We start from the raw sequence: 23,647 nt of genomic DNA, 5'->3' as shown, positions 1-23,647 counted from the left end.
TTGTGGTTATTGGGATATATAGAATACATATTAGAAGTGGAATATATAGTATACAGAATACAAACTAGAATGTAGGAATTAGGTAGAAATGACTTGGCATGAGATTTATTTATTTTTAGATTTCTGGCATGTGTACTTTCTAAGACTTTGACCTCTTTAACTGTGCAGCGGGTCAGAGGGTTCAAGGAGCTCCCTCTTGACTCGCCCTGGCTGATGGATGCCCTGTAATGGGTTCACTAATAGGAGCCACATCTGATGCTGTCAGATGGGACTAGTAGCCACGTAGGCCGGCTGGAGCTGAGCCTCAACAAACGCCAGGTGGATAAGGGTCAGTGAGTTCTTCTGGCATCTCGACAGCCTGGTCGTTGAATTTCCTATTCACAAGAATCTTCGCTCTGTGGTGGCAGTTCTTTTCTCCCTATTGAATAAATATTCAGTCTGTTCTGACATTTCCCTTCTGGACCTTTTTTCCTTCTTTGCATAGTGGAGTGTTTCTGATTTTAATAGGTAGATGAAGGAAAACTGGGGGTAACTTAAGGAATTTTGTCACCTTGCACTTTAGAAAGGGCCATTGGAGAACTCAGTGGTGATCATGTATTCCATCTTTGTTCTGCATTGGATTTTAATTCTTGCTCTGAGCTCTCTAGTGCTGAATTCAGGCACCAAAACTGGAAATTTGTAATGTAACATCTTTTGGATTCGCTGGGCTTGGCTTATTGTAGTTCTACTGTTTGTCAGTAAAACACTTTTTTTTTTTTTCTCACTGCTGAGTAATCTTTTCTTTTTCCTCATCTTTGAGGAAGAATTTAAGTAGATTGGCTATCTTTACACATGTCAAGTTTCCATTTCATATACTATTCATGGGAAGAACTCATTTAGATCTTCTTCAGTTGCTTTCATTAGCCGTTTGTAATTTTCAGCATACAGAGCCTATACATGTTTTGTTAGATTTAGACCTAGGTATTTAATTTTTTTGGAGTGATTGTAAATGGTCATACATTTTGAAACTTGAAGTTCAGTATTGCGTCATATTTATTTTGACCAGTTCACAAAATATCAACATTTTAAAAAGCTAGTGTAGGGACTTCCCTGGTGGCGCAGTGGTTAAGAATCCGCCTGCCAATACAGGGGACACGGGTTCGATCCCTGGTCCAGGAAGATCCCACATGCCGTGGAGCAACAAAGTCTGTGCGCCACAACTGCTGAGCCTGCGCTCTGGAGCTCACGAGCCACAGCTACTGAGCCTGCGTGCCAAAACTGCTGAATCCCGTGCGCCTGGAGCCCATGCTCTGCCACAAGAGAAGCCACTACAATGAAAAGCCCACAAACTGCGATGAAGAGTAGCCCCTGCTCGCTGTAACTAGAGAAAGCCCGTGCACAGCAGCAAAGACCCAACACAGCCAAAAATAAAAATAAATAAAATAAAATAAATTTTAAAAAAAAGTTAGTATAAATATGCCTCTATTTTCCTTAGTAGTATGTGTACTAAGAACTATTTCAGGCACTTAAAATATAGGTAAAATACTAAAACATTTTAAGATGGTAAATGACGTGTAGGAGTTTTGAATTTTAAGGTAGTTGGCTTTACCAGTATTTCTTCTTTACGATGTATCCTTTCTGGGTCTGTAAAAAAAAAAAATCCTTCCATGCTGCCCTGTCTTAAAAGATACTTAAACAGTATCTTTCTTTCTAAAAGTTTTAAAGATTTGCTTTCTATATGTAAAGCTTTAATTCATCTAGAATTCATTTTTGTGTATGATATGAGTCAGGGTTCTTCCCCCCTCCCTCAGTATGGGTAGCCAGTTGTCTAAAAACAGTTTATCAGATACTCTGTGCTTTCCTCACTGATTACAGTGTCACCTCTGTTTATATGTGTATGGGTCACTAAATGGTGTGAGTGTGTGTGTCTGGGCTTGCATTTCTGTGGCAAACGTCTGTTGGTTTATTCCTGTTCTAATACCATGCTTTCTAATTTTGCTTACTTAAAAAAATCAAATTTATTGTCATCAAATAAACTGCATATATTCAAAATGTACAGTTTGGTAAGTTTCGGCACATACACCTCTGAAACCAGTGGCACGGTCAAGATAAAGAACACCTGTCCCCAAGGTTTTCTTGTCCCTCTTTGTAACCCCTTTCTTCTGCCTCTCCCTGATATTCTTCTCTCCTCCCCACTTCCTCCATCATATCCAGGCAACCCTCGGTCTGCTTTCTGTTACTGTAATTAGTTTGCATTTTCTAGAATTTTACATATATGAAATCTTACAGAATTAGTGGTTAAGAGCTTAGGATCTGAAGACAGACCATTTAATCTTAAATCCATGCTCCATCACTTATTTTTAGCTTTGAGATCTTGGGTCTGCTTTCTTCTCAAACTACCAGTATTGCCGGTTACCATGGGAAATTGAAATTTTCCACAGGGAAAATACAAGGGAAGAAAATACGACGCTTGAGAATAGAATTCCGAGGACTTTTGATATACTGTGTATGTGCTTGGCAAGCATATACATGACCATGTGCAGGAAGGTTCAGAAGTCTGAGGGTAGAATGGAGAAAACTGTTTAATGCAGAAGTAAAGGTTTGTAAAAATAAACATGACTGGAAAAAAAAAGATGATGTGAGGCTGTATTTGAAATGATTGCTCAGGCTGGGAGAAAAACAAATAAAACCAGAATGGAGGTGAATAACAAAAAGTTAGGGATGATAGGTCAGAGGTTATACTATGGACAAAGAGTAGATTTAGTAGGCGTAGAAGAAAGGAAAGAACCGTGTTTCAGAAATAAGATTTTCAGAGTTTGAAAGTTCTTAGGTGGACCTTTCCAGAATGTAATAAGGTTTACCCTGTATCATTAATTAAAGTAGAATAGAGGAAAATTCCAGGTGCAAGAGTGTTTATTGAGGGGGCAGTGGAACTTGTGCTGACGAATTATAAATGGGACCTGAAAAGACGGCTTCCCCTATTTCTGGCTTGGTGAGACTGGTGGCATTGAAGTGGTTGAGAGAAATAGAGTTTAGCAGAGTGGAATGTTGTTTATTTACATGTTTTTCCTCTCCAGCGTGGTCCAGCATAATTTGTAAGTACATGATGGCTTATCTATATCAGTCTCAAATGAGACTGGTCTCCTAGGAAATTTTCCACAATACTTATTGAGCAGTAAGTGCCACTAAACATACAGTACTGGTTCTCAGATACCTTATTGTTTTGATATAATATAGTTTCAATATGTTACTGATGTAATAATATAGTTGTGATATAAGGTAATAATAATATTTCCTGATGTTTTGGTATTCTCTCTGTGAGTCATTACCCATATTACCTATTTTTTTAAAAAATTAGGTTTCTCATTGCAGTGGCTTCTCGTTGCAGAGCACGGGCTCTAGGCACACAGGCTTCAGTAGTTGTGGCACACGGGCTCAGTAGCTGTGGCTTGTGGGCTCTAGAGCACAGGCTCAGTAGTTGTGGCGCACGGGCTTAGTGGCTCCACGGCATGTGGGAATTTCCTGGACCAGGGCTCGAACCCGTGTCCCCTGCATCGGCAGGCGGATTCTTAACCACTGCGCCACCAGGGAAGTCCGACCTATTTTTTCTTTGTGGGTTATTCTACATTCAGACAGGGAAAATAATATAGGACAAGTTCAAGATTAAAGATGTTCTATAGAAACATACTTGTTATCTTAGATGTGCACTGTCAGTGTGTAGCCACCAGCCACATGTGGCTGTTGAGCACTTGAAACATGGCAAGTCCAAATTGAGATGTGACATACGTGTCAATTACAATATGCATTGGGCTTTGAAGACTTAGTACAAAACAGAAACGTAAAATAGCTTGTTAATAGTTTTTTTATATAGACTACAGGTTTGAAATGACAATAATGTGTATATATATTAGATTAAATAAAATATATTATTAAAATTAATTTTACCTGTTCCTTTATCACTTTTTAATGTGGCTGCTAGAAAATTAAAAATTTCAGAAGTGGCTTGCATGTGTGACTCGTGTTACATTTTTGTTGAACAGAAAGAAACCCACCTCCCTGTTTTTCTGTAATCAAATGTGTAACTATTTGCTGAATTATAAATCCTTAGTGGGAAAGCAAAAAAACAAAAGAATTTGGTGTGTGAGTATGTTTAATGAAATTTGCTGTGAATAGATTTTAAAATAAGTACAAAATGCCAATGGCATTCTTCATAGAACTAGAATAATTCTAAAGTTTGTATGGAAACACAAAAGACCCTAAATAGCCAAAACAGTCTTGAGAAAGAAGAACAAAGCTGGAGGTATCATGCTCCCTGATTTCAAACTATATTATAAAGCTACAGTATTCAAAACAGTGTGGTACTGGCACAAAAATGGATACATGGATCAATGGCACATAATAGAGAGCCCAGAAATGCATCCACATTTATATGGACAATTAATCTATGACAAAGGGCCAGGAATATACAGTGGGGGAAAGACAGCTTCTTCAACAAACGGTGTTGGGAAAACTGGGCAGCTACATGAAAAATAATGAAACTGGACTGCTCTCTCACACCATGCACAAAAACAAGTTCAAAATGGATTAAAAGGACGTCCTTAGTGGCACAGTGGTTAAGAATCCTCCTGCCAATGCAGGGGACACAGGTTTGAGCCCTGGTCCAGGAAGATCCACATGCCACGAAGCAACTAAGCCTGTGTGCCACAACTACTGAGCCTGCGCTCTAGAGCCCACGTGCCACAACTGCTGAAGCCCGTGTGCCTAGGGCGCATGCTCCACAACAAGAGAAGCTGCCACAATGAGAAGCCCGCGCACCACAACAAAGAGTAGCCCCCGCTCGCCGCAACTAGAGAAAGCCCGCGTGCAGCAACAAAGACCCAACGCAGTCAAAAATAAATAATTTAAGAAAATAACCAAAAAACCAAAATGGATTAAAGACTTAAATGTGAGACCTGAAACCATAAAACTTCTAGAAGAAAACATAGGCAGTACCCTCTTCAATATCGGTCTTAGTAATTTTTTTTGGATATGTCTCCTCAGGCAAGGGAAACAGGCAAAACTAAACAAGTGGGACCACATCAAACTACATAGTTTTTGCACAGCAAAGGAAACTATTAACAAAACAAAAAGACCACCTACTGAATTGGAGAAGATATTTGCAGATAATGTATTCAATAAGGGGTCCAAAATATACAAAGAACTCATACAATTCAACATCAAAAAAAAAAAAAACTTGATTAAAAAATGGGCAGAGGATCTGAGTAGACATTTTTCCAAAGAAGACATACAGATGGCCACCAGGCACGTGAAAAGATGCTCAACATCACTAATCATCAGGGAAATGCAAATCAAAACTACAATGAGATATCACCTCACACCTGTCAGAGTGGCTATTATCCAAAAGCCAGCAAATAACAAGTGCTGGTGAGTCTGTGGTCTGTGGAGAAAAGGGAATCCTTGTGCACTGTTGGTAGGAATGTAAGTTGGTGCAGCCACTATGGAAAACAGTATGGAGATTCCTCAAAAAATTAAAAGTAGAACTGCTGTATGATCCAGCAGTTCACTCTGGGGTATTTATCTGAAGAAAACAAAAACACTAATTATAAGAGACACATACACCCCTATGTTCATTACAGCATTAATGAACCAAGATATGGAAGCAACCTAAGTGTCCATCAGTGGATGAATGGATAAAGAAGATGTTGTCTGTGTATGTGTATATTATTATTCAGCCATGAGAAAGAAGGAAATCCTACTGTTTGTGACAACATGGATGGGCCTTGAGGACATTATGCTAATAAGTGAAGTAAGCCAGACAGAGAAAGCCAAATACTGTGTGATTTCGCGTCTATGTGGGATCTTAAAAAGCCAATGAACAAACATAGCAAAACTGAAACAGAATTATAGATATAGAGAACAAACAGGTAGTTGCCAGAGGAGAGGAGGATGGGGAGAGGAAAGAAATAGGTGAGGGAGATTAAGAGGGACAAACTTCCAGTTACAAAAGTAAATGAGTCAAGGGGATGAAATGTACAGTGTGGGGAATACAGTCAGTAACTATGGAATATTATTGTGTGGTGACGTATTGTAATAGACTTTTTGAAATGTATAGTAAAATCAACTTACACTGCTGTGTTTCAGGAAGTAACATAGGGCTGTAGGTCAGTTATACTTGAAAAACAAACAGAACAAGAGACCAGATATGTGGTTACCAGAGGTGAGGAATCAGGGGAGGGGAGATTGGATGAAGACAGTCAAAAGGTACAAACGTCCAGATATCAGGTAAATAAGTACTGGGGTGCGGTGCACAACAGGATAAAGATAATCAGCACGGCTGTGTGTTGTATGTGAAAGTCCTTAAGGGAGAAAATCCTAAGAGTTCTCGTCATGAGGAAAAGGTTGTTTTCTATTTCTTTAATTTTGTATCTGTATGAGACAATGGATGTTCATAAAACTTACTGTGATAATCACTTCATGACGCATGGAAGTCAAATAATTATGCTGTACACTTTCAACTTACACAGTGCCGTATGTCAGTTGTATCTCAAAACTGGAAGAAAACATAAGTACTTATATTAGATTTCTAATTATTTTAAAGTTATATCTAATGGATGGTATGAAACTTTGGTGATAAAGGTACCTGGATACCAAGCTTTAGCTGACTAGTCTTGAGATCTGAAAGTAGACCTTGCTTTGCCTTACAGATCTCTAAGTGCATTATGGGATTGTCAGCTGCAGCTAGATTGTATTCTCTGATACAGCAAGTGTCATGTTTGGTGACGCTTACGGTTTTCTTTCTACTTTTAGATTTTCTAAAGCAGTGTAGCATCACTTGGGAACTTGTTAGAAATATTGATTCTTGAGCCCCAACCCTGCCAAATTAGAAACTGGTGGCTTGGCCTGGCATTCTGTTTAAATCCTCCAAATGATTCTAAATTTGAGAAACATAATAGATTATACCACTTTTATAGAAGTAGCAAAGCTCAACTCACCCCCTTTATATAAATTCTCCAATTTTGTCCCCTTTATTCAGATCTGTTTATTTTGATTACACCGTAATTTAACGGATGTAAATGTTATTTTATCATGGAAGTGCTCACAAAATTTTAGGGTTTCATTTCTAAATAGTCACAGTTGTATTTAGAGTGGTATTTTATTTGATTCTAATGAAAGTTTACTCTAAAAGTATCATTTAGGCAACTGTACACATCTATTTGGAAGGAATTACGTTCCTTTCTTTTCAGTTAATCATTTGTAAAAATGTTATATTCTTAGGTGGATGCTCTGCGGTTGCGTTTGGAAGAGAAGGAAACCATGCTGAATAAGAAGACAAAACAAATCCAGGACATGGCTGAGGAGAAGGGGACACAAGCTGGAGAGATCCATGACCTCAAGGACATGCTGGATGTGAAGGAGCGGAAAGTTAAAGTCCTTCAGAAGAAGGTGAGGTGCAGGTGTTCTGAGCCCAGGGTCCCGCATCAGACCCACGTCCTCATTCCTGCCACTGAGTTGTACCTAAGTGCTATCAGAGTTTCTCTCTCATTCCTCTGTTTATATTTTTGCAGGTCGTAATTGAAACCATTGCTGCAGGAGGTAGATTGTGAAAACTGTTCTGTATATTCAGTTTTTAAACTTTCGAAGTAAACACTGTTTGGTGTCTTCAGTAGTATTTTCCATGCTACTGTCTCTGAAAAGTGCCTTGTAAATTGCCAGAGTATTTGCATTGGCATTCTTCTACCTCTCCTAATCTTCTGTCTTGTATGGCAACTGTAGGGCCATGAATTAGTGTAGTACGTGGGCCGGGATTCTTGCAAGACTGCAATTTTGAATAGAAACACATGCTACTGTAATGACATCTAATCTGCATATGTCAAGGAAAGGAAGACTTTCTTTCCTATTTTACCTTAATCATAACTGGAAAGAGGCTAACACTGTAATAAATAAGGGAAGTACCAATAATCGTCTTCCCCTCCCCCTTTTAGCTAAATTAAAGGGTACCTTTGAGATAATAGTTACAGTAGACACTGGTATTTATTGTTCTTCTCCACTGAGGGGATAGATCAGAAATATTTGACATTGTCCCAGTTTATTTTTAACCTCTAACAATAGCCCAGGAATAAAACTCTCTTCACTAAACCTCAAATTCAGCTTTTCTTTTGTGTACAGAGGACCATGTTCAATATTTGTCCTCTGTTAATTTGGTTTTCATTTGCTTTCAATGAGTAAACATAAAAATTTGATCACTCTAGATGGGTGACTGTAGTATCTTGTTAGTGGATGCTACTTTGCTTTACATTTTTATACATATGTTCTTCTCACCTTACCCCTGACTGCTCACTTCCCCTTACCCGTTTCTTGTATACGCTTCCAGGCACAGTTTACATATACACAGGCAAATACGTATTCTCTTTTTTTCTGTTTACCTCTTTCTGCGTTCTTCCATAAACATTTTATGCATAATCCATATAAAGCAAAAATGTTTCTCTAAACACAAATGTTACCATTCCTTTATTTCCCTTTCCTTTCCTTTCCTTTCCTTTTTTCCCATTAATATATTTTGAAACTTCTTCCGGGGCTTCTTCATTGTTACCAACAGCACCTGTGTGGATGTGCTACGGTTTATTACAAGGTTTCCACTGATGGACAGTCTGCTTAAAGTTTCTGCTGTTATGTAAAATGATGCTGCATTTTAAAAATGTGCATATTTAGTTTATTCATATGTGAAGTATATTTCTAGGTAAATTACTTAAAGTAGAATTGCTGGGTGAAAGGATATGCATTTGTAATGTTGGTGGATTTTGCCAAGTCACAAGTACATTGGTTAGAACCCAAAGGTTGTTTCAAACTAATGCACGTCTTATTTTTAACTAGATAAACATTAAAAAAAGTTTTTAATAACTGTGAACAGGGGTTTGAAGTTAGAAATAATGCCTCATTATCCTGGAATAATCATAGTTTGTAAAAATAGAGTGGCAGCACTTATGTTAGCCACTTTATATCTGTAATGTTGTTTAATCCTTGCAACTTTTTGGGCGTGGAGTTTAGATCTTGATTGCTCTGTTATAATCAGTGGCTAAATTTTTAGGCCATGACACATAATAAGAAATATATGTTACATTCATCTGTGTCAACGTATAGTATACATGCTTAGAGGTACAGCTAAAACAAAATTTTCACAAAATATACTCTGAACTATCTTCTCCCATTTCTTAAAGGAAATAGAAAAATGTTAGTCCCAATCCATTAAGTTATTTCAGTACTCACTAATAAAACACTTTTATACCTTGGTATCCATTCTCCCATGCTCCCCTTTCCCGCCCCCAAAACAAAAACAAGCCCCAAACCAACAAAGTCCGAGACATATTACATCATAAGGGAGGTTCAAATTTGTACAAATTTGTTTAGCTAAAAAAGTGGTAGCTTCAGGTTTTGTCACAAGGTTGGTCTTATTCCAAAATGCAGCTTTTCCCATGACAACAACTTTCCTGTTGGGAGAATTAGTAGTGTGTGTTCAAGCTTTTTGACACTACAGGACATCATACAAATATGACGTGTATTATGCTTTGTCTAGTCTCTTTGCCTTTCGCTGTGGAGGGCCAGTGGAGTAGGCTCTAGAGGGCCGGTAATTGTGCTCTTTTTAGTACACTAGCTGCCTCACTAATTTGTCATGTTATAGACTTTGATTTGTCTTAAAACAGTTATCAAATAGGTAGCACAGGTACTTTCAAAACTGGTTTAGATTATTATTGCTTCTTTTAAGATAATGCCTCTATACCTGTCATTTTCAGTGCTTAGAGCCTTCAGTGCTTTCTGCCTACTTATTTTGTTGTAGAAGTTGCTGTACTAACATCATTAGACTCAACGTTCGTGATGTGTTTCCTGGACCATTGTTTGCTGATAAAATAGAAATAGCTTTAATTTTTGGATCCGCATAAAATAAACCAGAAAACACAGTAAGTTAGAGGCAGTTAAAGGTTCTCAAGAGAGCTATAGTTATTTTTATTATGGCTTTCCTTTCTTGAGGTGCAAACATCCCCTTGCTCCAGGATTCTATGAGCAAGCTTGATTTTCAGGTGGTTGACAGAGGGGAGCTGGCTGAGTGCGAGACTGGGGGTTGAGGGAGTAGAGTGAACTCTGATGAGCTGGGCTGTGGTGATATGGTGGCTTCCGGAGGCCGTGTGAAAGGTGATGAGCCGCACGGACAGGATGTAGAAGGCACCATCTGTGGAGTAGATCATGTAGGAGATCTGGGAGAAGAGCGACAGGATGGAGATGAAATGGCCCAGACAGTGGTGACTGTGGAGGCCGCATATCTGGCGTTTATTGTACTACAGGATGTTGGTGATGGCCAGTACACGTCCACAGCAGTGATGCAGAGATGCACACAGCACGTGATTCCAGAAGACAGCCAGATGTCACATAGGATTTGGCCAAAGTTCCAGGTGTGGGTGATGGTATATGTGATGCAGATGGCTATGACCAAGATGAAAGCCAAGAGATTGGTCTTGGCCAGGGAGCCAGTGAGATAGTTGGCTGGCGTGTGGAGCTTCCTGGTAAGGAAGACGGTGAGAAGCACAAAGGCTTTGGTGAAGACTTTGGTCCATGTGGTGATGGAAAGGACCTCAGCAAGAGAGATCTTGAGTTCCTGGAAGGTCCCAGATCCCAAGCCTCTGGGGCTTCTGCAGCATTCAGGATCTGTTAGAGGCCCCCAGGAAGAGGCCTTCTGCCGACGGGTTTGGAGGGGGCATTCTAGGTGGCTCTCTCCGTACTCATAGCTCCTTCTTCCACAGTTGTCTTCCCCACAGAACAAGGGCGTCCTTCCATTTCACACTGGAAGGCGACACTTATCACATGAACAGACACAGTGAAAAGACCCCAGGTCTTACTTGTATTAAGAACAGAGGTGACTCAGCTGTAATCAAAGATTGTTCTAACTCAGACGAATCCCAAGGTTTCTCACTCTTCTGGAACTCTGGTAGACACATGCTGAATTTGTTAGATAATCATCAGGTTACCCACCAGTGTGGACAGAGCTCTGCAGGTCTTGCTTTTGGCCTTTGGGCTCTTTCCAAAGGCTTGAGGCTCTTACTGTTTGGTGATGTATTCAGAATTTCCCCCACTCTTTTCTATTTTGAGAAAACTCTGGATTTCAGGTTGTCTCCTGGGAACTTTTAAAGCTAGAGCACCAGCCGATTAAGAGAAGCAGTTCAGTCAACAGCCCACAGTTTTCCCAGATTAATCTTGACACATAATGAGGTACTTGTTTTGGTTCCTTTTCCACTGATCATTTCTGAGCCGGGAGAGAGAAATGTTCCAGTTCCCAAGACTTGGAGAATGCGTGAGTGCGGAGAACACAAACAAATGGCTCGTTGTGAGCTCCCCAAGAGGAGCACGGGGTCAGCAGCCCCTCCCTGGCCACACGAGTGCTGTGTTTGCTGTGGTGCGGCCCTTCCCCCTTCCTCCTTGCTTGTCACCTGGTTTTGTCCCACCTTAACTACAACCCCCAGCCGAGCACCTTCCGCTGGGCTCTTCCCTTCCCTATGCCTTTGAGATACCCCCTATTGCCTTCTTGTTGTTGTTGTTAAATTAACAGACTTTATTTTTAGGGCATTTTCCCATTTACTCCCTGCCCACAGTTTCCCGTTATTAACATCTTGCATTGGTGTGGTACATGTGTTAAAATTGATGAACCGATATTGGTACATTATTATTAACTAAAGCCTGTAGCTTACAGTAGGTTTCACTCTTTGTCTTGTACAGTTCTGTGGGTTTTGCTGAATGTATAATGACATGAATCCACCATTACAGCGTCATACAGAGTATCTTCACTGGCCTAAAGATCTCTGTGTTCTACCTATTCATCGCTCTCCCAGCTCGCTACCACGGATGTTTTTACTGTTTACAGTTTTGCCTTTTCCAGAATGTCATGTATTTGGAATCATACAGTATGCACCCTTTCCAGGACTTGTTTCTTTTACTTACTATATGCATTTAAAATTCCTCCATTTCATTTCATGGCTTAATAACTCACTTCTTTTTATCGCTGAATAATATTCTTCTGTCTGATGTACTATAGTTTGTTTATGTAATTACCTGAAGAAGGACATCTTCGTTGCTTCCAATTTTTATCAATTATGAATAAAGCTGCTATAAACATTCCCATACAGGTTTTTGTGTGGGCATAAGTTTTTAACTCATTTGGGTAAATACCTAGGAGTATGATGGCTGGATATATGGTTAGACTATGTTTAGCTTGTAGAAACTTCCCCTATATTGCTTTTTGTTTGTTCGTTTGTTTTTGACTGCGTCAGGTCTTAGTTGCAGCATATGGGATCTTTCGTTGCGGCGCACAAGCTTTTCGTTGCGGCGCGCGGGCTTCTCTCTAGTTGTGGCATGTGGGTTTTCTCTCTCTAGTTGTGGCGCATGGGCTCCAGAGCGCATGGGCTCTGTAGTTTGCAGCACATGGGCTCTCTAGTTGAGGCACGTGGGCTTTAGTTGCCCCATGGCATGTGGGATCTTATTCCCCCGACCAGGGATCGAACCCATGTCCCCTGCACTGGAAGGCGGATTCTTAACCAGTGGACCACCGGGGAAGTCCCTATATTGCTTTTTAATTGGGAACTTTGAAACACATGAGCTTTGCAAAACGTGTTATACACTTGAGTATTCTTTTTTTTTCTTGGTCAATGTGTATTAATGTTTTGGCTTGCTGTAAATCCCTGGGTTATTCCCACTGTAGGTTGTTGCTGTAACTTTGCTACTCACTTCTAGTGTGCCCACAATTATTTTTTTAATAGAAAAAATAATTCTGAAGTATACTTTGGGGGAGAGTGTTGTACAATCATTGTAAAAGTTTAGCCTCTGAAACTTTTTTTGTCTAATTTTTATGCAGAATGTAGAATCACTAGTATATTTGAAATATATTTGTTTTGAAATATTTGAAATATTGAGTAAATGTACTCAACTGTTTTAAAATCTAGATTTTAATGCACTAAGAAGGGGGTCAAAGGGTGCAAACTTGCAGTTATAAAATAATTAAGTCCTGGTGATGTTATGTATGGCATGGTGACTAAATATAGTTAACAGTACTGTACTGCATGTTTGAAAGTTGCTAAGAGAGTAGATCTTAGAAGTTCTCATCACAGGAAAAGAAATTTCATAACTATATATGGTAACAGATGTTAACTAGACTTACTTGTGGTGATATTTTGCAGTATAAACAAATACTGAATCATTATGCTGTACACCTGAAACTACACAGTGTTACATGTCAGTTATACCTCAAGTAAAGAAAAGACACTAAGAAATGACAATGTGGATTAAAAAATTAGCTAGTTTTAAATTATGAAAGTAATATATGTTCAAGGTAAAAAAAAATTCAAAAGTACAAAAACATATGAAATGAACTTATCTTTTCTCATCCTTTGACCCTCTCAGTGCAGCTCCTTAGAGATGTAACTTGTTAATAATTATTTGTATACTCTTCTATAAAATATCTATGCATATATAGGCATACGTATGTTACACACCATTTTTAAAAAAAGACAAGTGGGATCATACTTTTTTATTCGTTTAAAAATAAACGTATTTTTGTGTCTTTTTATATGTAGCTTTATCTCATTGTTTTTAATGTCTGCTTGGTTTTCGGTGTCTTACTTGCACCATAATTAACTGATGTCCTATAGCTGTATAAGTAGATATTTATAGGGTTTTTTCTTGTTTATATATTTGATATAGTAGCATAACAATTAACGACTAAACATACCTCATTCATGAATTGATATTGTATGCATCTAAAAAAACTGATGGATGCCCAGTTCTCTAAAAAGCTTGTGCTTTTATATATTAAGATGAGTTTCTGCACAGCTTCATCAGACATTTGTTGCCAAACCTTTAAAAATTTCCAGTGACCTGGTAGATAATTTAAAAATACCTTCTTTCTTCCTTCCTTCCTTCCTCCCTCCCTCCTTCCCTCCCTCCCTCCTTCCCTCCCTCCCTCCCTCCCTTTCTTCCTCTCTCTCCGTGCCCCCATTTATTTATTTATTTATTTATTTATTTATGTATTTATTTATGGCTGCGTTGGGTCTTTGTTGCTGTGTGTGGGTTTTCTGTAGTTGCAGCGAGCAGGGGCTACTCTTCGTTGCGGTGCACAGGCTTCTCATTGCAGTGGCTTCTCTTGTTGCGGAGCACAGGCTCTAGGCGCACAGGCTCAGTAGTTGTGGCTTGCGGGCTCTAGAGCGCAGGCTCAGTCGTTGTGGCACACAGGCTTAGTTGCTCCGCGGCATGTGGGATCTTCCCGGAACAGGGCTCGAACCCGTGTCCCCTGCATTGGCAGGTGGATTCTTAACCACTGCGCCACCAGGGAAGTTCCAAAAATATCTACTTTCTTGCTTAATATTTATTTAAATTTGAGTGCATGTTAAGCATTTTTTCATAGGGTTTTCTTCGTTTTGAAGCTACATATTCGTGTCGTTTCTACATTTTTCTATTAGATGGTTTATTTTTTTCCCTTATTGATTTATAGGGGTTCCCTAGTAAGTGAATTGGCCTCTTTCCTCATGTTTTACAAATATATTTTCTTGTTTGTCATTTTCTTTTTTACTTCCTTTATGGTATTTGTTTTAGAATTTATGTGTCAAATTTAGTTGTCCTTTCCTCTGTGTCCTCTCAATTTTCAGTCATGCTCAGAAAGTCCTTATGCCCACCACGGTTATTAAGTAATTCACGCATGCTTTCTTCTGGTACATTTAAAGTTTCTTTTTTCTTTATACCTGAAAATTGTTTTATAAAATTTATATATTGGCTTTAATGATTCAGCTTTTTCTTCTTCTATGTGGCCAGTCATCATTATAATATTTATTAAATAATCTACCTTTTTCCTCCTGATTTGAAATGCCAAAAATAAATTGTCGTCTAAATCTGGGCCTGTTTCTGGTCTGTTCCATTTATCTGCCTCTGTTTCTTTGACTGCTTTTTATGAAAAATACTTAGTTTGTTTAGAATCCCCCTTCCTGATTTTTGTTGGTAAGCTTTGTTGTCTTTTGCTGAGTCCACAGTGCTTTTTATACTTACATTGTGTTGCTTTTTGAAGGGGAAACAGTCTTTTCTGTAATCGTGATTCATATTGTTTAGCCTTTATTTCTGTGTTTAAGTGAATTTAATGTTTACCACTGTTTGTAGCACCATGGCTTACCTGTTCCCAAGGTTTACATTTCATTTAATTCTTGGTTCCCCAAGAACTCCTTTGAACACTTTTTCAAGAGTGGTCCTGGCTGCTTGCTTGTTTGTTTGTTTTTAAAGTGTACCTTTTTATTTAAGATTTTTTTTTTTTTTTTTTGGATGTGGACCATTTTTAAAGTCTTTATTGAATTTGTTACAGTATTGCTTCTGTTTGATGTTTTGGTTTTTTGGCTGCGAGGCATGTGGGATTTTAGCTCCCTGACCAGGGATTGAACCTGTACCTCCTGCATTGGAAAGTATAGTCTTAACCGCTGGACAGCCAGGGAAGTCCGCTGGGTGCTTGCTTGTTGACCATGCATTTATATTATCTTTTTACATTTTATAATTTAATTATTTGTGAGATTCAAAAAGCATAGAGAATAACATAATAAATAATGGTAATTACTCAACTTGGGAAGTAAAATTTGAAACAGAGTCAAAGTTCTTTGGCTTGAGAGTATTCCCCTCCATTCTCTCGCAGAACTAAACGCTTGCTTTGGTGTTTATGCATGCACCCGTATCTTAGGTCAGGATGCATGTTTTCGTACAACCTGTGTATGTGTTAATAAAATTTATATAAGAGGAAATATACATGGCAAATAAATATGAAAAGTTATGTACCCTCACTGTAATCAGTGGAATGTAAAAGAAGACCAGATTAAGAAACCATTTTATACTTAGCATTGTAAGCTGTGTTCGCAAAAATTAAGAAGTCTGACAGTATCAGGTGTTGGTAAATGTGGCAACTGAATTTCTCACACAGTGCTGTTGGGTTTTTAAATGGGTACAACTATTTTGGAAAGCACTTACTAAACATAAGGGTACCCTGCCAGATACATATACTGTAGATGAACTCCAGGATGTATGTAAGAATGCTCATAGTAACCTTGTTTGGATTAAGGAAAAAACCAAAACAGAACTGAGGAAATACTTTGCAAGTGTTTATTGACAGAATGATTGAGTTAGTAAGTTGTGGTATAGTCACACAGTGGAATATATTATTCTTTTCGTTTTAGGGCAAGGGAATATTTAGGATAAAAATTCAGCAAAGTTATTTCTTCTGGAGGTAGGGAAGGGAAGAGGGTTGGGATAAGGAAGAATATATGAGTATCTTAAGTAGTTCAGGTAATTCTCATTCTTACGATGGGTAATGCGTTTGTGTGTAATTTAACATACTTCATAACATATAGATACATATTTATATTTGAAATATATTCAAAATACCTGGAGGCAGATTTACTTCTGTTTAATTTGCTGGTACATGGGTGCTTATTATATACTTTATATGTTTCCTTTTGTTTGAATATGAATAATAAAAATGCCTAGAAAAAACCTTCTCTGTACCTACATATCTATCTTCATTGAGAAAGAATTTTTCCTGTGTTTTACTTTAAATTCATTCCTAATTTTATAATTGTGAAATTAGAACCACCTTCCTCTAGAAGTTTATGTGTATATTTTGAAACAATGTCTGATGCAGATGTAGAGTCTCATTTGATAAAGCCCAGCTGTTCGTTTGATGAACATTTCCTACAAAGTCTGGCAAATGGATTTATTCAGCTTATGGTCAGATATGTCCAGTTAAGATGCATGAATGGCTTGGACAGTTTTGACCCTCTTTCCTTGAACCAGAATTTGGCTACTTATCGTATTTGCTGGTTAAGATTAGCTTGGGCCGTATTGAACAAGTGTAATCCTCCTTCAGCAGGATGATTTTTTAGCTATTGGGAGCCTATATTTGACAGCCCCCAAATCTTATTTTCCTCGGTGAAATATTGCTGTTCCTCCCATTATTCTTACTTGCCCTGATTAATTTTTCTGATGGCAGTTGTTTTTCTACACTCATTTTTCCTCCATACTTGTACTCTTTGGAATTTTGGATCTAGTTGCAAGAGAGATGATTAGAAGGTGATTAATGTTCTGTTCTTGGCCCTCCCTGAAATGTGGTATTGGGAAAACTCACTAACCCTCAGTTTCCTCATCTGTAGACAGGGTATAATAGTTACTTTAGGGGGGTTGTGAAATGATGTAATGTGTATAAAAGCACCTTGGAACCCATGAAGTGTTATATACCATGCATATATTAATAGGTGTTAATATTGTTTGTTCTTTATTACATTTTACTTTGCTAAATTCAGCCAATGACTCTAATCTTTAAGAATCTTTTGAAACTTGATTTATTTAGTCTGTTTATCTCCTTCAGTTTTATGCCTTCAACCCTTATGAATATATTCTTTTTTTAAAAAAAGTAAATTTATTTATTTATTTTTGGCTGTGTTGGGTCTTTGTCGCTGTGTGTGGGCTTTCTCTAGTTGCGGCGAGCGGGGGCTACTCTTTGTTGCTGTGCACAGGCTTCTCATTGCGGTGGCTTCTCTTGTTGTGGAGCACGGGCTCTAGGCGCACGGGCTTCAGTAGTTGTGGTGTGCGGGCTTCAGTAGTTGCAGCACGCGGGCCCAGTAGTTGTGGCTCGCGGGCTCTAGAGCGCGGGCTCAGTAGTTGTGGCTCGCGGGCTCTAGAGCGCAGGCTCGGTAGTTGTGGCGCACAGGCTTAGTTGCTCCGCAGCATGTGGGATCTTCCCGGACCAGGGCTCAAACCCGTGTCCCCCTGCATTAGCAGGTGGATTCTTAACCACTGCGCCACTGGGGATGCCCATGAATATGTTCTTTATACGTCCATGTAGGTGATAAAATGTTGCATAGGCTCAGAAAAGACTTGTGGTATATTGTAAGAAAACTCTATCAGATTGATATGTCTATCCAAACAATTCGAAGACCTCCTTTTGTTGTCTGTAGGATTTTTTTTTTTTTTTTTTTTTTTGGTAATCCCAGTTTGTTTGCAGGTCTAATTTATTTTTTATTTTTTAAAAATTTTTATTTTATATTGGAGTATAGTTGATTTACAATGTTGTGTTAGTTTCAGGTGTACAGCAAAGTGATTCAATTATACATATATATGTAACTATTCTTTTTCAAGTTCTTTTCGCATTTCAGTTATTACCGAATATTGAGCAGAGTTCCCTGTGCTATACAGTACAGTTCCTTTGTAAATCCATTTTCTCCTCTGTTCTTCATCCAGAAGAAATCTGTCTTGAAAATCTGAGTCCATTGGACTCATTATCATTCTGTATAATTCCTTCTTAGAGTGATGTGAGCCACATGATGCTGTACACGATGGCCTAGCTTTCTAAGCAGTGTGTCTATTTCTATACACTGGAATCTTCTTGGCTTCTCTCCTTTCCCCCCTTACTGAGTGCATTGATAGTTGCACAGTCACTTTATGTTCTTGTGGGCGTCCCAGTCTTCCCAGGCGTCCTCAGCTGTCTCATTCATGCAGTCAGCATTGCCTTCTGCTGTGCACCTGGCACTGTGCTAAGTACACAGAGAGGATGGTTTCTGCTCTCAGAGTCTCAGAGTTGTAGCAGTTAAAGAAGTTACCATACAAATGGTGTACAGTGGGCACAAAGCAAGGCATTCCGGATTCGACCTTGTGTGAAAGGAGTCTAAGAGAAGTCTTAGCAGTCGAGTCTTGAAAGGTGTGTGAAAGTTTGCTAGGCAGATGGGGAAGGGGTAAGAGGTCCCAAGCTGAGAGAGCGGTATGAATGAAAAAGGGGAATAGTGTCCTTTCCAGAAGGTCACGCCCTGGAATTTCACCTCTGTACTTCATACATTTGTAATACGGATTCCTAAAAATTTCTGGTAGAGCTCTGTCTCTCAATGCCTTTTCTTTCTTACTATGATCTCTCCTATTACCTGGTCTCTGGGAAAATTATTCCCATTTCTTACATAATGCGAAGGTTTTCAGAGAATATACTCATCTTTATTGTCCTATTAGTTTATTTAGGAAACTGATAAATAGAATTCAGTTTTTCTTTCCCCTGGCCCTGAAGATTTTCCATCAGAAACTTTAGAAATTTACCTGCGGTGGTATATTGAAGTATAACCTTACAGGCGGATCTTGAGATTTTCCTGGAGAGGTGTCTTTTTCTTTTTGAATTAATTAATTAAATTGACTTTTGGCTGCATCAAGTCTTAGGTGCAGCATGCGGGATCTTCATTGAGGCACGCAGGGTCTTTCGTTGCAGCGCGTGGGCTTCTCTGTAGTTGTGGCGGCAGGTTTTCTCTTCTCTAGCTGTGGTGTGCAGGCTCCAGGGCGCATGGGCTCTGTAGTTGTGACGCGCAGGTTCCAGAGCTCGTGGGCTCTATAGTTTGTGGCACGCGGGCTCAGCAGTTGTGGCGCATGGGCTTATCCCTGCGGCATGTGGGATCTTAGTTCCCTGACCAGGGATCGAACCAGCATCCCCTGCATTGTAAGACGGATTCTTTACCACTAGACCACGAGGGAAGTCCCTGGAGACATGTCTTAATTCTATGCAACACTTAACCTACTTTGCTGCTGCTGCTTTTTTTTTTTTTAATTTCTTTATTTTTGGCTGCGTTGGGTCTTCATTGCTACGTGCAGGCTTTCTCTAGTTGCAGCGAGCGGGGGCTACTCTTCGTTGCGATGCGCGGGCTTCTCATTGCGGTGGCTTCTCTCATTGCGGAGCATGGGCTCTAGGCTTGTGGGCTTCAGTAGTTGTGGCACGTGGGCTCAGTAGTTGTGGTGCACGGGCTTATTTGCTCCGTGGCACGTGGGATCTTCCCGGGGCTCGAACCCGTGTCCTCTGCATTGGCAGTCGGATTCTTAACCACTACGCCACCAGGGAGGTCCCTATTTTGCTTCTTGATTTATCCACTTATTCCATAAGGAAGAGCAGATGGTAACTCTGCTTTCATCCTTTCCTTGTTCTTGGCATCTGCATTCTCTATCATTTTTCTCACAAATATTACTTATAATTGTAAGTTTAAGTAATATTTAACTCTTTTAATATTTAAGGAGAATACCAGGAAACAATGTATTACTTTGGCATTACTTTGGCATATTAAATATGCATTAAAAATCCTTGTTTTCTGAAAATAGTAGCAGCTTTGAGAATGGCTGGATTGTGAATCACATACTCTGGACCGATTTTGGGTCTGTCTGGGCCACCACTGCCTGCCCATAGGCTTCCAGCTTTCTAGGTAGTATATGTATTTGTATGCACGGGGATAGCCCTGCGCTCAGAGAATGAAATGAGACAATAGCAGATGGCCAAGCATGCAGTACAATGGGATTAGCACCGGACTCTCCTTTCCAGGGCTCTCCGCTATGGTTTAAAGTAGTTTTGTGTTACAGTAAATTTCTTATCTTTATAATAAATCACTGACCTGGAAAACGTAATTGAGCATTTGAATCTGAGCTGCATTCAGAATCTGTGTTAAAATTGTACAGCTTCTTGCTTGATTGATTATAAATGGTAATGTAGCTTGGAGTTTAATTTGCTGACGCAGACGTTATCATCTTTCCCTTGTATGCTTCTGTAACTTCTCTTTATTTCACCTTGCCTGCATCTCCAGTTTCCTAGGTTTTGGTATTTAGAGTTTAGATTTATCAGTAGCAGAAAGCTAACTGATAATTGAATTAGAAAGTTTTCCCTTTTTGTGGTCCTAGATTGGTTCTTTAAGTCTCCTGTTATTTTGTTTTCGGTAGGAAGTCAGAAAGAATAGGTTCTTTATACACTCTATTTGTTTGCTGTAGAGTCTTGACTTTAAGGACATGTTAGTTTCTTCACTTTTTCCATATCATAAAATGGAAAGAATATATTTTATCATTGAAAATATTTACTAATTTATTCTGAGAAAATTAATATTTTTAAAATTGTGCTTTTATTTTTAATAAGGATTAATTGTAATGTTTTCTAAATATTCTTTTTAAATCACAAGCCAGCTGTTAATGAAGCTAAGTTGAAAGAAGAGCAGGTCAGGCCCTAATTGGATTTTAAGTTGGAAACTTAATATACTTAGGCATTAGAATTTTCCCTTTTCTTTCTTTCTTATTTTTTAATAGAACTCAGTTTAATTAAAAATTTTTTTCCTCAGTGGAAAATATGTATAGCTAAATTCTTGAAATATTTTATTGAAAAAACAATGCATAGTAAATGAAGTCTGATTGATGGTAACTTTTCTGCTGGGGAATATGCTCCATATGGATTTACTTTGCTTCATATAACTTTTTTCCCCTCACTTTTTCAAGTAAACCTTAAGGAGGGTAGATAGTTGAACTTTCAAAGTCTGGTTTAACTTCCATTTGTCAGTAGATAACTTTTTAAATGATGCTGGTATTATACAAGTGACATCTTACAATGATTGAAGAATTAGTCCCTAAAAAAGGGAGGATCTTAGTTTACTTTGTTACAAAATATCTTTTCATTATGGTATGTTCCTTCTCACCATCCCTCCTCTTCCAGAACACCCCTCTCCAAAAAATAAAAACAATAAAAGAAAACACAACATGCCTCATCCCTATCTTCTGATAATCTAGAAACAATACACTTTCGATATCAGTGATTAAAACAGAAAGAGCAATAGCATTGTAAAGATAGACGGGGGAGGAAAACCTCTCGCTGCATAGTAAACTGTTGCTGAAGCTTAGTGGAGTAAACAGTCATTTTATTTGTGAATCAGGAATTCAGGAAGGGCTCTCTTGCGTAGTTTGTCCCTGATTTGTTTGGTGACAGCTGGGGGTGTCTGCAGCTGGGTGACCCACTACCAGGATGGTTTCTTCATTTGCGTACGTCCTGCCTGGGTATTCCTTGGCCTCTGGCTCCGTGGCTCCGTGGCCAGTTAAGGGTTGCGCTAGGAGTTGGTTTGGAAGCAGCAGGGGATTCCTTTGGTCTGTACTCTTTTGGTCACAGTAGTCACAGGACCTAACTTGATTTGGTGGCGGGGGCGTCAAGGAAAATACTCCACGTCTTACTGGAGGAGTGGCAAAGCCACTTACAAAAAAGCACGTGAAGTCGGAGACATTGTTGCGGCTGTCTGTGCAAAATATCTGCTCCAGCTGAATAAAAATGTTGGATAAAGGATTGAGAACATGAGGGCGAGATTTTGTTTGTGTGGTATGGTAACAAAGCTCTCACTTTCTTTTCTGTTGTCGTATGACTTTTTTGTATATTTCCATGTTCTGCTCAGTGTTTTAATCTCTTATTCATAGGACTTCTACTATCATCCATTGCTGTCAACAGAAGTCACTTCAAACCAGAAGGAATTCTAAACAGTTTTAAGTTGTTTTACCCAATTGAGGCATTATCACTGGGTATGAAAATAATTGATAGGAAAAGGGTACAGAGGAATAAGGTGTGTGGAAAGGGCAGGCTGACAGCAGAAGGTGAATTAATGCTACGTATTCAATTTGGAGATCATCATAGGTGAGCAGCACAACCGTCTAGATGAAAACTTTTGCGTATGGGTGATCTAACGTGGAAGAGACGCCATCTAGAAGCGCGTCAGACTGAGTATGTGCATGGATGACACAGTGATTGCAAGAGAATTTTTAAGTCCATTAAGAACAGAGAAACTTGACTAAACTGTTATTTGTATTTGTGTTATTTGGGGAATAATGCCAGATAAATCTCAGTACTAGAGTAGTTTCACGCTTCGTTGATGGATATTGGGAACCTTGACTTTTTTTTTTTTTTTTCTGTTTTCTTATTCTGTCACAGAAACTATGCTTTTTAAAGATTGATGCTTCAAATTAATAGATTATAATTTCATTCCATTTATATCAGTGTTTCTTAATGGGGAAGGGGGGGACAGTTTTGTCTCAAAAGGGGCATTGTACAAGGTCTAGAAACATTTTTTGGTTGTAAAAACCCCTGGGTGGAGGGGGGGGAGGGGGGAACCTTGACTTTTAAAGCTAGCACCATGGGGTTAATTGGATTGATGCTTTTTTTCCCCTCCCTAATTGAGATATAATTCACATACCATAAACTTTACTAATTTAAACTATATAATTCAGTTGTTTTTGGTATACTTACAAGGTTGTGCAACCATCACTTTTGTCCAGTTCCAGAACATTTTCATGACCCTAAAAAGAAACCCATACCTGTCACAACCCCTATACTCTGCATCCACTGCCTACTTTTTGTCTTTATCAATTTGCCTATGCTAGACATTTCATAGAAATGTAATCATATAATAAGTAGCTTTTTATGTCTTGCTTCTTTAATGTTTTCAAGGTTCATTATGTTGTAGCAAGTGTCAGTACTTTATTCCTTTTTATGGCTGAATAATATTCCATTGTAATGAATATAGCACATTTTTTTTTTAATCCATCCATCAGTTTCTGGACGTTTGGGTGGTTTCCACTTGAATAATGATTATGTTACATCTATGTACAAGTTTTTGTATGAACATAACGTTTTTCATTTCTCTTGAGTTTATATCTTGGGATGGAATTGATGTTAACTTTACCTGTAACTTTTTGAGGAACTGCCAAACTGTTTCTAAAGCGGCTGAACCATTTTACATTTCTGCCAACACTAGTTATTTTTCTTTTTCAAATAGCCATTCTAATGGGTGTGCAGTGGTATGTT

The 23,647-nt window shown here is 38.8% G+C and overlaps 1 protein-coding gene across 1 annotated transcript in view; it reads left to right on the top strand.

The window, feature by feature from the left end:
• Positions 1–23,647, top strand: part of LOC309623751 (ELKS/Rab6-interacting/CAST family member 1-like) — a 131,592-nt gene that overhangs the window by 55,340 nt on the left and 52,605 nt on the right. The window contains 1 exon segment of the mRNA XM_082380890.1: positions 7,255–7,422. Within this exon segment, the coding sequence (XP_082237016.1) occupies positions 7,255–7,422 (168 nt within the window).

This window comes from Balaenoptera borealis (genome assembly GCF_965194805.1).
Source record: "Balaenoptera borealis genome assembly, chromosome: 2".
Lineage (NCBI taxonomy): Eukaryota > Metazoa > Chordata > Mammalia > Artiodactyla > Balaenopteridae > Balaenoptera > Balaenoptera borealis.
Note: the sequence above shows the minus strand (reverse complement) of the source record. Positions and strands in the feature narration are given on the sequence as shown.